General features: G+C 47.9%; 2 protein-coding genes across 4 annotated transcripts in view; both read right to left on the reverse strand.

Moving 5' to 3' along the window:
- The window catches only part of RFC1 (replication factor C subunit 1), a 162,599-nt gene extending 145,668 nt beyond the window's left edge, over positions 1–16,931 (reverse strand). The window contains exon 1 of one of the 3 annotated variants that reach the window (XM_069744597.1): positions 16,809–16,931. In XM_069744597.1, the coding sequence (XP_069600698.1) occupies positions 16,809–16,811 (3 nt within the window). In that variant the 5' untranslated portion in view covers positions 16,812–16,931. Of the gene's footprint in view, positions 1–16,346; positions 16,493–16,808 lie in introns of those variants that run through there. The other 2 variants (XM_069744595.1, XM_069744596.1) reach the window with 2 other exon arrangements.
- On the reverse strand, positions 3,934–9,877 carry LOC138657075 (uncharacterized). The gene is made up of 2 exons (XM_069744593.1): positions 5,517–9,877; positions 3,934–4,732 (listed from the first exon to the last, which is right to left on the reverse strand). The coding sequence occupies exon 1, from the start codon at positions 9,071–9,073 to the stop codon at positions 5,966–5,968; it is 3,108 nt and encodes a 1,035-aa protein (XP_069600694.1). The 5' UTR covers positions 9,074–9,877; the 3' UTR covers positions 3,934–4,732; positions 5,517–5,965.
- Positions 16,932–17,598: the final 667 nt, after the last annotated feature.

Here is a 17,598-nt window from a genome sequence, read left to right on the forward strand (position 1 = left end):
AGCCTCGACCACTGAGTGGTGCTGACAGCAATCCGGCACTAACAACCATAGCGGTCTGCAGGAGACCTCTGGTTGTCATGCCAACACACCGGTGACCTGCGATCATGTAACGGGGCTCACCTGTGGGCGGATTTCCGGCGCGATTGCCGGAAGCACTTGTTAAATGCCGCTGTCAGCTTTGACAGCAGCATTTAACGGGTTAATAGCCGAGGGTGGATGGCAATTCCACCCTCAGCTGTTGCGGGCACATGTCAGCTGTTCAAAACAGCTGACATGTGCCGGAAAAGATGTGGGCTCACTGCCGGAACCCACATCAAAGGCAGGGAGTCCAACATCGGTGTAAATGTATGCCTGATGTCGGAAAGGGGTTAAGATTTACAAGACCAAACACAGTTTTCTACATTACGATTATGCAAATTGCCTCTTCAAGGAAAAAGAGGACTTAACTACAGGTCCTTCTCAAAAAATTAGCATATAGTGTTAAATTTCATTATTTACCATAATGTAATGATTACAATTAAACTTTCATATATTATAGATTCATTATCCACCAACTGAAATTTGTCAGGTCTTTTATTGTTTTAATACTGATGATTTTGGCATACAACTCCTGATAACCCAAAAAACCTGTCTCAATAAATTAGCATATTTCACCCATCCAATCAAATAAAAGTGTTTTTTAATAACAAACAAAAAAACCATCAAATAATAATGTTCAGTTATGCACTCAATACTTGGTCGGGAATCCTTTGGCAGAAATGACTGCTTCAATGCGGCGTGGCATGGAGGCAATCAGCCTGTGACACTGCTGAGATGTTATGGAGGCCCAGGATGCTTCAATAGCGGCCTTAAGCTCATCCAGAGTGTTGGGTTTTGCGTCTCTCAACTTTCTCTTCACAATATCCCACAGATTCTCTATGGGGTTCAGGTCAGGAGAGTTGGCAGGCCAATTGAGCACAGTAATACCATGGTCAGTAAACCATTTACCAGTGGTTTTGGCACTGTGAGCAGGTGCCAGGTCGTGCTGAAAAATGAAATCTTCATCTCCATAAAGCATTTCAGCCGATGGAAGCATGAAGTGCTCCAAAATCTCCTGATAGCTAGCTGCATTGACCCTGCCCTTGATGAAACACAGTGGACCAACACCAGCAGCTGACATGGCACCCCACACCATCACTGACTGTGGGTACTTGACACTGGACTTCAGGCATTTTGGCATTTCCTTCTCCCCAGTCTTCCTCCAGACTCTGGCACCTTGATTTCCGAATGACATGCAAAATTTGCTTTCATCAGAAAAAAGTACTTGGGACCACTTAGCAACAGTCCAGTGCTGCTTCTCTGTAGCCCAGGTCAGGCGCCTCTGCCGCTGTTTATGGTTCAAAAGTGGCTTTACCTGGGGAATGCGGCACCTGTAGCCCATTTCCTGCACACGCCTGTGCACGGTGGCTCTGGATGTTTCCACACCAGACTCAGTCCACTGCTTCCTCAGGTTCCCCAAGGTCTGGAATCGGTCCTTCTCCACAATCTTCCTCAGGGTCCGGTCTCCTCTTCTCGTTGGGAACTCTGGGAACAGCCTATTTGTTGAGAAATTTCTTTCTGGGTCTTACCCTCTTGCTTGAGGGTGTCAATGATGGCCTTCTTGACATCTGTCAGGTCGCTAGTCTTACCCATGATGGGGGTTTTGAGTAATGAACCAGGCAGGGAGTTTATAAAAGCCTCAGGTATCTTTTGCATGTGTTTAGAGTTAATTAGTTGATTCAGAAGATTAGGGTAATAGGTCGTTTAGAGAACCTTTTCTTGATATGCTAATTTATTGAGACAGGTTTTTTGGGTTATCAGGAGTTGTATGCCAAAATCATCAGTATTAAAACAATAAAAGACCTGACAAATTTCAGTTGGTGGATAATGAATCTATAATATATGAAAGTTTAATTGTAATCATTACATTATGGTAAATAATGAAATTTAACACTATATGCTAATTTTTTGAGAAGGACCTGTATAGCGCCACCTGTTGGAAGTAGCGATCCTACAAGTCACAATAAACCCTTTAAAGGGACTCTGTCAGCTGAATTTGTTTCTTCTTTTTTCCTCCACCCCATCCTTCCCTGCTGTCCGCAATATTTTCCAGAATTGGAGTAGGTGTCCTCCATAGTTTGCGTGTGCGCAATGCAATCTTGTCTCGCGCAAGCGCAGTATGCTTTGCCCATCTGCGGGCAAAGCCAAAAAGCATTACTGCGCATGCGCCGGCGCACTATGTTCTGGAAGTATTTCTCTGTGTTCTGGAACATAGTGCGCCGGCCCAGGCGCAGTAATGCTTTTCGGCTTTGCCCGCAGATGGGCAACGCATACTGCGCGTGCGCGAGACAAGATTGCATTGCGCACATGCGAACTATGGAGGACACCTACTCCAATTCCCGAAAATAATGTGGACAGCAGGGAAGGATGGGGTGGAGGAAAAAAGAAGAAACACCGCCCATCAGACTGGACACAGGGCATTTAGATAGCCCGCCAAATTCAGGTGACAGAGTCCCTTTAATGAGTCGTGCAATATGACTTAGGATAAAAGCCAAATAAGTATCTCAATTCGCAGACATTATGATTGCAATTTATCAGTAAAGAACGGATGCTACATGGCTGATCCGTGTGGGAGCTGCTTTTTTTGGACACCCATAGACTATAAGGGCTCATACTCACTTGCGTGAAACTCGGATGGATCTCGCACGGCAATACCCGGCACTCCACCTGGCACAGAGGAGCGGAGCGTGCGGCTGCATATATTCCTATGTGGTCGCACGCTCCGATCTGAGTGCCAGCAGCAGCGCCGGGTATTAACATGTGAGACACATCCGAGTTTCGCGCAAGTGAGTATGAGCCCTAAGAGTGAAGTCTTATCCAACAATCAACAGATTGCCAAATCACGACAGTCTGCAAATGCCGAATAGTCTTATCTGCTTCTCTCAATAAATCATTGACGTGATTGCAGGTACAGGTGCTTCTCAAAAATTACAATATCAAGTAGTTCATTTATTACAGTTCTTCAATACAAAAAGTGAATCTCGTATATTATATAGTCATTACAGAGTGATCTATTTTACGTGTTTATTTCTGTTAATGTTAATGATTATGGCTTACAGCCAATGAAAACCCAAAAGTCATTATCTCAGTAAAATAGAATACTTTATAACAGCAGCTTGAAAAATGATTTTAAAATCAGAAATGTTGGCCTACTGAAATGTATGTTCAGTAAATGCACTTAATATTTGGTTGGGGCTCCTTCTGCATCAATTACTGCATCAATGCGGCGTGGCATGGAGGCAATCAGCCTGTGGCACTGCTGAGGTGTTATGGAAGCCCAGGTTGCTTTGATAGCAGCCTTCTGACAAAGAAGCAAAACGTGCGTTGGGGCAGTGAGGACGCCGTATAAACACAAACATCCAATCATGTAAGTGCCTTTTCTATATCTTTTTTGCCTGATATGTTGCGCTATTGGGAACACTGTATCCCTTCTACTTACGTTGGCATTATCAGCCTAGCTCTAGTCAGGTTCTATATATACTTTATGTATTACTGCCCCCCCTTGTAATACGTCGTCCCTGCTTGGTTAGCAGCAACCCTGTTCAATATTTTTTATTGTTATTTATTTTATGTTCTAGCAGCTACAGCTTAGATTACCAAGCTGTTGCACAACTCTTGAGGTAGATAATAGGAAACAGCTAGAAGAGTATAACCCAATAAAATAAAACGTAACTTTTACTAATACTATTAAAACATGGACAGAACAATACAACAAACAATAGTGCTCACGCCGAAAACTGTGCTCTATTAAAAAAAAATAGAATTATTCTTACCGTTAATTCGGTTTCTAGTAACCCACCACGACAGCACACCTGGAGGATGTTACCCCTTTCCTAATAGGGACAGGAAATGACAAGAGGTTAAATAACCCCTCCCTCATCCTCCCCTCAGTGTTATTATAAAGGACCACAGGAGAATGAATGCTTCAAATTATATTTATTCTTTTCAGAACGTATATTAAGCAAAGGGAGGGATTACTCCTGCTGTCGTGGTGGGTTACTAGAAACCGAATTAACGGTAAGAATAATTCTATTTTCTCTAGTAACCCCCCACGACAGCACACCTGGAGCAGTACCCAAGAGTAATTTTTAGGGAGGGACTACAGCACTAAGGACTTTTTCTCCGAAGGCTAAGTCTTCTTTTGACATCAGGTCAAGCCTGTAATGTTTGGAGAACGTATGGACCGAGGACCACGTGGCCGCTCTGCATATTTGCTCGATGGAAGCACTGGCTTTCTCGGCCCAGGAGACAGCTGTTGCTCTAGTAGAATGGGCTGTAAGCTTTCCTGGTGGTGGAAGGCCTTGAATTTGATAAGCCTCCAGGATTGCTCTTTTGATCCAATTTGCAATTGTGGATCTGGAAGTCTTCTTCCCCTTATTCTGGCCGAGAAGATGAATAAACAGATTTTGATCTTTTCTAATCTTTTCTGATGCATGAAGATAATAGAGTACCATTCTTCGAACATCCAAAGTATGGAAATGTTCCTCTTCCTCATTCTTTGGTTCTTGATAGAATGATGGAAGAATTATCTCCTGCGATTTGTGGAAATCGGAGACGACCTTTGGGAGAAAGGATGGGTCTAATCGTAGGATAAGCCTGTCCTGAAGAATCTTCATGTAGGGCTCGTTGATTGATAGGGCTTGTAGTTCACCCACTAGTGTTGAGCATTCCGATACCGCAAGTATCGGGTATCGGCCGATACTTGCGGTATCGGAATTCCGATACCGAGATCCGATATTTTTGTGATATCGGGTATCGGTATCGGAAGTGTAAAATAAAGAATTAAAATAAAAAATATTGTTATATTCACCTCTCCGGCGGCCCCTGGACATCAGCGGGAGGATCCGGCGTCCGGCACGGCTTCTTTCTTCAAAATGCGCGCCTTCAGGACCTGTGGAATGACGTCCCGGCTTCTGATTGGTCGCGTGCCGCCCATGTGACCGCCACGCGACCAATCAGAAGCCGCGACGTCATTCCTCAGCTAAAGTCCTAGAATGAGCGCCTTCTAGGACCTGAGGAATGACGTCGCGGCTTCTGATTGGTCGCGTGGCGGTCACATGGGCGGCACGCGACCAATCAGAAGCCGGGACGTCATTCCACAGGTCCTGAAGGCGCGCATTTTGAAGAAAGAAGCCGTGCCGGACGCCGGATCCTCCCGCTGATGTCCAGGGGCCGCCGGAGAGGTGAATATAACAATATTTTTTATTTTAATTCTTTATTTTACACTTTAATATGGATCCCAGGGCCTGAAGGAGAGTTTCCTCTCCTTCAGACCCTGGGATCCATGAGGATACATTCCGATACTTGATGTCCCATTGACTTGTATTGGTATCGGATATCGGTATCGGCGATATCCGATATTTTTCGGGTATCGGCCGATACTATCCGATACCGATACTTTCAAGTATCGGACGGTATCGCTCAACACTATCACCCACTCTTCTGGCTGTTGTTATAGCTACCAGGAAGGTGGTTTTCCAAGCGAGTTTATCCATGGTTATGGAAGATAAGGGTTCAAATGGTGGCAGTGTAAGTCCTTTCAGGACTATATTCAGGTCCCAGGATGGAACTATATTTATGGGTCTTGGAGATATGCGGGATGCCGCCGTCATGAATCTTCTTACCCATCTATGGTTGGCTAAAGACTGGTCAAAATAAGAGCTCAAGGCTGCCACTTGTACCTTGAGGGTGCTGGGTCTGAGACCCTTCTCCAGCCCATCTTGTAGAAAATCCAGGATCTTGGCTAGGTTTGGTTTATCTGGGTTAGGTTGCTCAGGAGCACACCACGTGATGAACGTCTTCCAGATCTTTTGGTAAATAGAATTAGTTACCGTTTTGCGACTTTTTTGTAATGTTTCAATTACTCTCTTTGATAGTCCTCTAGTTCTCAGAATTGAGAATTCAGAAGCCAGGCATTTAGGTGTAGCCTCTCGGGATCTGGATGCAGTATTGGCCCCTGGTAGAGAAGGTCTTTGACCGGTGGAAGTGCTATTGGCCCATCTATCTTTAGACTGATGAGGGCCCCAAACCAACCTCTTTTGGGCCAAAGTGGAGCCACTAGGATCACCTTGAGTTTTTCTGCCCTTATTTTCTGCAGGACTTTTGGTAGGATCGGCAATGGCGGGAACGCGTATGCTAGCGAGAATGTCCATGGCTGGACCAATGCGTCCACAGCTAACCCCGGATTCATCGGATCTAGCGAGAAGAACTGGTCTACCTTTGCGTTCTGACTGTTCGCGAACAAGTCCACTTCTGGCTGTCCCCATCTTTTGACTAGTATCTGAAAGACTTCTGGGTTTAGGCTCCATTCTCCTGGATGGACCTCTGTTCTGCTCAGGAAGTCGGCTTGTACGTTTATCTCCCCTTTTATGTGTAGGGCGGATATGGAGAGAACATGTTCTTCGGCCCACGAAAATATTCTTGCTGATATTCTTTTTAGATCTTCGTGTCTTGTACTTCCCTGGTGGCGAAGGTGGGCAACTGTTGTCATGTTGTCTGAGTATATTTTTAAGTGGGAATTTTGTACAAGAGTTACCGCCGCTTTGAGAACTTCTTCTACTGCTTTTAGCTCTTTGTAATTCGAGGATTGTTGTGTTATTTCGGCTGACCAGAATCCCTGGAATATGTGCTGGTCTACCGTAGCTCCCCAACCTTTTCCACTGGCATCTACTGTTATGGTCACTGCTGGGACCTGCAACCAGGGAACTCCTCTCATTAAGTTCTCTTTTTGTAGCCACCATGTTAATGAGGACTTTACATGCGGTGGTATCCGGATCTTTTTGTCTAGAGAACCTGGGGATCCGTCCCAGCTTGACAGAATATGAGTCTGAAGTATCCTGGTGTGGGCTTGAGCCCATGCCACCATCTGGATGCAAGATGTCATGGTACCTAGAACCGACATGGCCCATCTTAGGGATACTCTCTTCTTGTCCCGCAATGTTCTTATCCTTGATGTAAGCAGGGACCGTTTTTGTTCGGGCAAGAAAGATGTTTGTCTGTGGGAGTCTAATAAGACCCCTAAAAAGATCTTCGTTGTGGACGGAACCATATCCGATTTTTTGGGGTTTATCACCCAACCCAGAGATGACAGGATCTGGACTGTTGTTTGAAGATGTTCCTGTAGAATTGGAACCGTGGGAGCCACTACCAAGAGGTCGTCGAGGTATGGGATTATGCATATCCGTCGACTTCTGATGTACGCCATCACCTCGGACATGACCTTTGTAAAGATCCTTGGAGCTGATGATAGTCCGAATGGGAGGACATTGAACTGGAAGTGGTCTATAACTTCTCCTCTGGTGACTGCAAACCTTAGAAATTTCCGATAGGTTGGATGGACTGGGACGTGATAATATGCGTCCTGTAAGTCGATGGTTGCCATGACGAAGTCTTGCCCTATTAAGGGTACTGTCGATCTGACGGACTCCATTCTGAATCTTCTGTAGGTTACATATTGATTCAGCGGTTTCAGATTGATTATCATCCGATGGGTTCCGTTTGGTTTCCTTATCAGAAATAGGCTGGAATAATGGCCCTTGTTTCTTTCGTCTTTTGGGACTGTGGAGATCACCTTGTTGATTAAGAGATCTTCTATCCCAGTTATCAGGGTGGACTGTAGCTTCGGTGTTGATAACGTTGTAGTTTTCATTCTTTTTTGGGGATATGATGTAAACTCTATTTTCATCCCCTCTTTGACCAATCTTAAGGTCCACTGATCCACACCGATCTCTTGCCAGACTGGGAGGAAGTTCGAAATTCGACCCCCCACTATGACGGCGTCATTGCTTTCTCTGGTTTTGGGGTTGTGAAAGAAAAAGATTCCTGTCTTTCCCTCCTTTCGGATAGCTCCAGCGACCTGTTTACCCTTTCCTCTGTATTGAGGAGTATGCTCCTGCTGAGTGCGGAAGGGTCTTTTCCTAGGGTTTCTAGGTTCTGGTAAGGTCTTTTTCTTGTCTGAAGCCTTCTCCAAAAGGTCATCCAAGGCTGGTCCAAACATATACTTTCCTTTAAAGGGAATAGAACACAGCCTCATCTTGGAAGTCATATCCCCAGACCAGGATCTTAGCCAGAGTGCACGCCTTACCGAGTTTGACAGTGCGGATGATCTCGCCGTCACTCTCACGGATTCTGCAGAAGCATCTGCTAAAAAGCCTGTTGCTTTCTGGAAGATAGGCAAGGAGGCCAGAATATCTTCTCTCGGAGTACCTGAGGACAAGTGCTCCTCTAGCTGCCCCAGCCAGCGATGCATCGATCTAGCCACGCAAGTGGATACTGAATTGATGTTCAGTAAAGATGCTGACGTTTCCCACGACTTCCTTAGTAGTCCGTCCATCTTACGTTCCAGAGGGTCTCTCAGTTGGGAGGCATCCTCGAATGGTAGCGTGGTCTTTTTGGCTACTCTGGCAATCTGGACGTCCACTTTTGGGACTTCTGACCAGCATGACGCTGTCTCGGCATCCACAGGAAATCTGTCTTTAATTTCCGCTGGAGTAGTCAGCTTCTTTTCTGGGGATTCCCACTCGTCCAGAACTAAATCTCGGATGTTTTGGTGAATAGGAAACACCTGACGCTTCCTAGAACGAAGTCCTCCAAACATCTCTTCTTGCACGGACTGTGCCGTCTTCTCTTCCTCAACCTCCATAGTTTTCCTTACAGCCGTAAGGAGTTCTTCTATATCAGATGAAGAGAAGTAATATCTCTCTTGCTGGACAGTTTCAGAGTCCAGGGATAATTCACCCTCCTCTGGGGGTTCGTCCGACGTCTCTCCCTGAGAGTCCTCCTGCTCTTCCTCCTGTGGATTAAGTTTCCTTTTCTTAGCCTCAGGAGGGGCACTAGGAGATGGTGTAGGCTGAGAAAGAGTGGCCAGAGATGTTTTAATCTCCTGCTGGATTAAGGTTTTAATCTCCTCTATCAGGGATGGCCGTTCCTCGCTGATAATTTTGTCTGTGCATTCTTTGCACAATGATTTCTTGTATGAAGAGGACAGCTTCTTCATACAAACTGCGCATTTGCGGGTAGTTTTTGTTTTGCTTCCTGATGTGGGTTCCTTGTCCCCCTAAAAAGAAAGGGGAGAAGGAATCATAAGACTACAACCCACATCAGGGAATGGACACCCGGGGCCAGACTACTCACTGGGGCCGGGATGGTGCTGTGTTCTGCAGGTGCAGAGCGCGAGGAAGCAGACATCTCCATAGTCTTCACCACACAGTGGTCCTACCTGCGATGTCTTCCTGTCCAGGGCCTGAATATATAGGCGACCGGACGCAGCACCTGTCCTCCTGGATGAGGACCTCCTCCTCCGGTGTCCGGAAGTACGTGGGGGGAGAACGCCGACGTCTTCCATGCTATCTCCTAGCGTTCCTGGCTGGAACGCACGAGGAACTTCCTGATTCAGAGAAGCCGGCCGGCGTCTGACGTCACATCCGGCCGCCGGCTTCAGACCGGAAGTACCCACACACGCGCGCGCGGTGCGGAGGAGGAGAAGGGCTGGAGAGCTCAGAGAGGCCTCCAGCCGAAGAACGCCCCAGACCTTACCCGCAGGCGCGGAATGGTGGCGAAGGAGTCCCGAGTCGGAGGAGACGGGAGCAGCGACAGGGAATGGACGTAAGTCTGATCCCAGCTGCCCGGCCAGATTATCTGTATTCCCCCCGGTGACCGCTGCCGGCACAGTGCACCTGGGATGACCTCTTCATCCCTAGTAGGGACAGGAAAGAACACTGAGGGGAGGATGAGGGAGGGGTTATTTAACCTCTTGTCATTTCCTGTCCCTATTAGGAAAGGGGTAACATCCTCCAGGTGTGCTGTCGTGGGGGGTTACTAGAGAAAAACTGGTTTGGTCTCACCAATTATGGACACCGGGTACCCATACCGATGAAGAAAGGTCCCTGGGAGGGTCCAATAGATGTAGGGTGTAACAACAAGAGGGACGGGGGACCTTCTTACTACACCCCTGTCGTGCCCCAGCAATAACTCCTGTCCTTACAAGGACAGGCCCAAATATGCCCTACTATGGACTCCCCCCACCAAAATAATATAGTATCTTCTCCCTACGCGTTTCTTCTCCGGTAATGAAGATTCATCAGGGGAGCTTCTAGTAGCCAAAAGGCCCAAATATAAAGTCGAAAAAAGCAGTCCATTCACTTGTCCATAAAGAGGGGGAATATACGCAGTGGCTGTATAAAATTCCCAACATGGGCAGTCCAGTATAGCGTCTGCCCCAGACGGTGAGTCAGCTAAGTGTGGCGCCCACTGCCCCTATATAAATAAGGGGACACTCCTCTCCACAACCAATAGCGTTCCCCCCCCCCCCCCCGCCATCTCCACCCCCACCAACCTGTAACTCCGGAAACGGTCCAGCCAGTCCGCACTGCGCTCCAGTGTTGGAACGCACGCCAAGTTCCCCGATGATGGCGGAGATACCGTAAGTCTAAGCGCCATGTTTGATGTATAACTTCCGGTACGCCGGCAAGCCGGTGAGTTCCAAAAATGGAACGCAAGCACAGAGCGCTCCCGAATGCGCACGCCAAGTTCCCCGATGATGGCGGAGATACCGGAAGTCTAAGCGCCATGTTTAATATGTAACTTCCGGTGCGCCGGCAAGCTGGTGCGTTCCAAAAGTGGAACGCAAGCACAGAGCGCTCCCGGATGACGAGCGTCTATGCAGATAGTTACGCCCCCTGTGTCAGCCTCACATTAACACTCAGTACTTAATGCACTGAGACTGGAACGCCCCAAAGATAGAATGGAGCGCCAGCAGGTACCAAGCAAAGCGCATGATAATAGATGTTGTCCATAGAAGCTCACTGATGAAAATACCGGCATCTATGGTCCACCAATGACATGCCCCATATATGTAGCCCTCATAACACACAATATATATACCTGGCTGGAAGTGTCCATGCCCATAAATAATAGGAGGCGATTACTGACTGGAAGTCTCCAGATTAGAAGGACAGAAATACTGTCACGGATATTATAATACCCTATACCCGATAATGTGCCCCACAGTTCACCAAAGTATAATGTCCTTGCGTATCGAGACAGTATGTTGATAACAATGGATAATTTATATGCTGGAAATGTCCAGACAAAACGAAGAGAGACACTATCATATATCCATATATATCATATTATGCCAACAGAATGCCCCATATGTACAACACATATCACTCAGAACAGGTGTTGATGATATCCACACATAGCTGCCAATCAGTATGATGGAAAAATAGGACAGTTAAAGGCTGAAAGTGTCCAGACCAGGTTAAAAGGTACCGTAACAAACCCCAATTAACTACAGATGGAGAAAGGGGATGGAATAAAAAATATATATAGGGGGGGGGGGGGGGGAAGGACACACAAGTCCCGGAGAGAAACACAAAGGGGTCCCATAATCAATTCATCAATTGAATTCCTATCAGCATATAGCGCCACACAGAATAAAGATGTAAAAATTTTGTCCATATAGAATATACCCCTCACCCCTGGAAACTCACACGGAACCATATAAAATTTACACGAACCGATACCAGGGGAAAAGTCAGGAGGGGAAAAAGAACACTTAGCACAGGGTAGTGACCCAATGCCGATGGAGTGCAGGAGTTTTGTTAATTATGGCTATTTCCCCGAACAGAAAGTCCAGAAAACAGACTGACAAACAGAAGCTAACATGCTAAGTCTATTGGAAGCAAAAAGAATACAAAGAAACACGTGAATAGGCCGGATGGGGGAGAGGAACACGGAAAAGAGAGGGGGGGGGTTATATAAGGGAAGGTTGAAGAGGGGAGAAGACCATCAGATCAACGTTATAAGGACAGCGAGGGCATATAAGACAAATCAAGGGGACATATTCTGATCGTTACGATGGAGTTATAGAAAACAGCTAAAATTAAGCTGGTAATTGAGTCCATGGGGATAGCAGGTGTCTAACAAGAAAATCCATCTTGTCTCCCTTTGTAATAAGATCCTATCAAAATCACCCCCACGGGGTGGAGGGGTAACCTTGTCAATCCCCATGAAACTTATAACCTTAGTATCTCCATCATGATATGTATTGACATGCCTCGAGATGGGGGTATCCCTATGATTTCGGATATCCCCCAAATGTTCACCTATTCTTCTTCTGAGTTCTCTAATGGTTTTGCCAATATACGTGACTCCACAAGTACAGGCAGCTCTGTAAATTACACCTTTAGATTTACAGTTAATGAATTCCTTGATGGTATATGTTTTTTGTGTATGAGTATTACAAAACTCTTTGCCCACCTGTACCGAACCACACGCCACACACGTGCCGCATCTGTAACAACCTCTAGGTTTGTTCGATAGCCAGGTCGTCTTGCTCGATGTGGTTAAATGGCTATGAACCAATTGGTCCCCCAGCGTCTTGCATTTTCTGTATGTAATTTGTGGCTGTGTGCCCACAGCATCTCTCAGGTCATCATCCATTGAGAGGATGCCCCAGTACTTCTTAAGGATGGCCCTGACTGATGGAGCCCCATTGTCAAAAGCACAAATCATCCTGATGGTCTTCTGATTCTCCCCTCCCCTCTCTCGTGGTATCAGTAAGTCATTTCTGGCCTGCCCTCTGGCATGATGGTATGCCTCCCTCAGCACCCGATCAGGGTATCCCCTATCCAAAAATCTGGATCTAAGGTCTCTTGCCTTAATTTTAAAATCTGTATCATTGGAGCAATTCCTCCTAAGACGGAGGTATTGGCCCTTGGGGATACCTTTTTTAAGGGAATAAGGGTGATGGCTATCCCACCTCAACACAGAATTCGTGGAGGTGGGCTTCCTGAAGATCGTAGTATCTAGGCCCTCACCATCACTGGTTTTCGAGATCATGATGTCCAGGAAGGGTAGGTTCTCCTCCTCCATTTCAAAGGTAAACCTAAGACCAATGTTGTTATGGTTCAATGATGACATGAACCTTTCAAATATCTCTCTGGTACCACTCCATAAAAAAAAAACCTCGTCTATATAAGGAACCCACAGGTCGATATAGACAGTAAATTCCTCATTATTCTCCGAAAAAAAGATACTATCCTCCCACCAGCCCAGGAACAGGTTTGCGTAGCTGGGCGCACAAGGGCTGCCCATAGCGGTGCCCCTGAGCTGGTGGAGGATCCTGCCGTCAAAGCAGAAGTAGTTATTGTTGAGGACAAAATTCAAAAGGTTCAACCGTTTCCGGAGTTACAGGTTGGTGGGGGTGGAGACGGCGGGGGGGGGACGCTATTGGTTGTGGAGAGGAGTGTCCCCTTATTTATATAGGGGCAGTGGGCGCCACACTTAGCTGACTCACCGTCTGGGGCAGACGCTATACTGGACTGCCCATGTTGGGAATTTTATACAGCCACTGCGTATATTCCCCCTCTTTATGGACAAGTGAATGGACTGCTTTTTTCGACTTTATATTTGGGCCTTTTGGCTACTAGAAGCTCCCCTGATGAATCTTCATTACCGGAGAAGAAACGCGTAGGGAGAAGATACTATATTATTTTGGTGGGGGGAGTCCATAGTAGGGCATATTTGGGCCTGTCCTTGTAAGGACAGGAGTTATTGCTGGGGCACGACAGGGGTGTAGTAAGAAGGTCCCCCGTCCCTCTTGTTGTTACACCCTACATCTATTGGACCCTCCCAGGGACCTTTCTTCATCGGTATGGGTACCCGGTGTCCATAATTGGTGAGACCAAACCAGTTTTTTTTTTTAATAGAGCACAGTTTTCAGCGTGAGCACTATTGTTTGTTGTATTGTTCTGTCCATGTTTTAATAGTATTAGTAAAAGTTACGTTTTATTTTATTGGGTTATACTCTTCTAGCTGTTTCCTCTTATTTATTTTATGGAATAATAATAAACTTTAGTCTTTTACTGGTAATTTGTACTGTCATTCCCCCTTGGTGTTTATCTGATTTCAGCTTTTGCCCTCCAATTGTTGTTTCTGGGTTCCTCATGTAGTTCATATCTTTTCTCATTAGCTTTAAAATTGAAAAAGATAAACGGGCCTGAACTTTTTTTTCCCATTATATAGGGCTAACTGGTGAAACGTTCGCTTTAATTGCAAGAGCCGTACTTGAAGACTATACATGGAGTTGCCATTTACAAGCGTGGCTCCTGCCATCAAAGGGAACATTTCACAAGTTAGCCCTATATAATGGCGTTCCTGCTACCCCTTGATATGAGCATGGGGGGGCGGCGCCGGCGCCAGTTCAGTCACTGTTCCGAGTATACAAAGCGGCGGATGTAACCGTGCCCCGGCCCTGACACTGGCAGCTGCCCGACCTCTATACTCAGAGCGGTGACTGAACCTGTGCCGGGCTCATGTCAAGAGGTAGCAGGAACGCCATCATATAGGCCTGACTGGTGAAATGTTCCCTTTAAGGCCACGTTGACATGCTCAGTATTTGGTCAGTATTTTACATCAGTATTTATAAGCCAAAACCAGGAGTGGGTGATAAATGCAGAAGTGGTGACTTGTTTCTATTATACTTTTCCTCTGATTGCTCCAATCCTGGCTTTGGTTTATAAATACTGATTAAAAAAGCCTCACCAAATACTGAACGTGTGAATGTGACAGCCGCAATGCTTTGCAAAAAAGCAGTCAAAGGACCGCCGTTCTCTAATCTAACACCAATAAACTGCTATTCCTCGACCTCTCCCCTCTGTCAATCCCTTCACTGGCTCCCCATTACCCAGAGACTGCAGTTAAAAATCCTAACCATAACATACAAAGCCATCCACAACCTGTGTCCTCTGTATATCTGTGACCTCGTCTCCCGGTACTTTCCTGCACGCAACCTCCGATCCTCACAAGATCTCCTTCTCTACTCTCCACAATTGCAAACTAGATTTTTCTCGCGCATCTCCCCTACTCTGGAACTCTCTACCTCAACATATGAGACGGTCGTCTCCTGAGGAAACCTTCAAAAAGAACCTGAAGACAAGCCTACAACCGGCAGTAACTACCAAACCGCTGCACGACCAGCTCTACCCTCACCTACTGTATCCACACCCATCCCTTGTAGACTATTGTACCTGTTTTTATTATGTACACCCTTTTCATATGTAAAGCGCCATGGAATAAATGGTGTTATAATAATAAATAATAATGAGGATTTGGAAGAAATAACTGGATGCAGATGCGCCTGCACTCCACAGTCTATTGTACTGACATGGATTGCCCGGAGCAGCGCTCGCAATCACAACTGCAGTGCCCTCAGGACGCACCAGCCACGTCAACTCCTTGTGCCCACAGTCCTGAGGATCCGAAGCCTGTGGCCCCAATGCAAAACCTCCAACAAGACCCCGAACCATCAGGGATAGTATTGTTTTTATTCATATAGGACAAAGGGTCCTTTTGGGCCCCCTAGGCTCCTGGACCCCTGGGCGACTGCAATCCCTGCACCCACTGTAGTTACTCCCCTTGTGGTGAGCACAACGATCTAACTAGGGGATCAGTGACGATGGCTGTAGACTGGAACAACCCTCGAAGACGCTCGGTATCGTGACTATTGTAAGGAAGTGCCCTAATTATTTGTGAGCCCTCACGGGCAGGGTCCTCTCTCCTCCTGTACCAGTTATGACTTGTATTGTTTAAGATTATTGTACTTGTTTTCATTATGTATACCCCTCCTCACATGTAAAGCGCCATGGAATAAATGGCGCTATAACAATAAATAATAATAATAATAATAATTATTCCCCACTGCCCTGTCACGCCAGTGCCCTATCAACCGCTCCAGTGCCCTGTCAACCACGCCAGTGCCCTGTCAATCACGCCAGTGCCCTGTCAACCACGCCAGTGCCCTGTCAACCACGCCAGTGCCCTGTCAACCACGCCAGTGCCCTGTCAACCACGCCAGTGCCCTGTCAACCACGCCAGTGCCCTGTCAACCACGCCAGTGCCCTGTCAACCACGCCAGTGCCCTGTCAATCACGCCAGTGTCCTGTCAATCACGCCAGGGTCCTGTCAACCACTCCAGCGCCCTGTCAACCACGCCAGTGTCCTGTCAACCACTCCAGTGCCCTGTCAATCACGCCAGTGTCCTGTCAACCACGCCAGTGCCTGCACTTCTCTTTTCCTGCTACAAGCCGAGGCAGTTTTGCAATATTCTATTAAAACATGTATGACATATGCGGTGGGGATGTAATGGCGGCCACAATGGTGGTCACCCCGCTTTCCTCATACAGGTAAGCGGCCATGCTGGGGTCCCCACCAGCTCCTGTACCAGCAGGCAGCTCTGCATTATGGTCCAGGCCGCCATTACCCACCTCCACACTAGAAGCCCCGGGACACATTAGTGCTGGAGCGATAGTTACCATCATTAGCTGCCACCAGAGACAAACGAACTGATAAAGTTTTGATGACTAGTTAAAAAAAAGTAGAAGCTGTTTACATCTGACGTCACGTGGTGGCCGCGTATCAGCCAATGAGCGTGGAGCGGAGCGTTCACGCAGATGACAGCCTGATTTGACCAATCAGTGTCTCCCTGCGAGCATGCAGCGCGAGCGTGGAACTACAAGGCCCAGTATGCAGCCGAGGAGACCCTGGCATCACCGCCATGAGGCCTGGCCACCTGTAACCAGGGTCACGTGTGCCGGGCTCTCCGCCCCGGTGCATAACACCTGCACGACACGCCGCTCATCCCCGGGCCGAGCACACGGCGCAGCCGCTAATGCGCCACCTCCAATCCGGTGCACCGCAGCCAAAGCAGGCGGGCGGCCTGCACTCACCATGACCGGGAGCTGCGCTCTCCTCTCCCGCCACTGCCGGTCCCCTGCACCCTGCACCCTGCACTTGGCGCCAACTCTCTACGTTCAAGCGCCGGCAGGGACCCTCCCACCATCTCCGCCTCGTGTGTGAGTGACATGCGCAGGGGAAACGGGGTCACTGACCGCCCCCCACCCAGCCTGCAGCCGAGTGTACGCAGCTCCCCTGCGCAGGAGGTGTCCTGTCACCGGGCACAGCCGCGCTCCGCAGTGAGAAGGCGGACAGGATTTACTACTTTTATTTTGCTCCTTCTTTACAGTTGTAACAAACTAACATTTAAAGAAATAACACATCCTGATAGCTGCAGCCAATCACCTCACCTAGCGGCACCTCTGTCCGTGTCCCCCGTCACCTCCGTCCCTGTGTCCTCCGTCCCTGTGACCCCCGTCACCTCGGTCCCCGTGACCCCCGTCACCTCGGTCCCCGTGACCCCCGTCACCTCGGTCCCCGTGACCCCCGTCACCTCGGTCCCCGTGACCCCCGTCACCTCGGTCCCCGTGACCCCCGTCACCTCGGTCCCCGTGGACCCCGTCACCTCGGTCCCCGTGACCCCCGTCACCTCGGTCCCCGTGACCCGTGCCACCTCGGTCCCTGTGACATGTTCCACCTCGGTCCCTGTGACTCGCGCCACCTCAGTCCCTGTGACCCGTTCCACCTCAGTCCCTGTGACTCGCGCCACCTCAGTCCCTGTGACCCGTTCCACCTCAGTCCCTGTGACCCGTTCCACCTCGGTCCCTGTGACCCGCGCCACCT

The sequence above is a fragment of the Ranitomeya imitator genome, chromosome 1 (assembly GCF_032444005.1).
Source record: "Ranitomeya imitator isolate aRanImi1 chromosome 1, aRanImi1.pri, whole genome shotgun sequence".
NCBI classification, from domain to species: Eukaryota; Metazoa; Chordata; class Amphibia; order Anura; family Dendrobatidae; genus Ranitomeya; species Ranitomeya imitator.

Excerpts from the sequence above, each read along its gene's own strand:
- LOC138657075 (XM_069744593.1), bottom strand. The coding sequence starts at position 9,073 with ATGAAGAAGCTGTCCTCTTCATACAAGAAATCATTGTGCAAAGAATGC.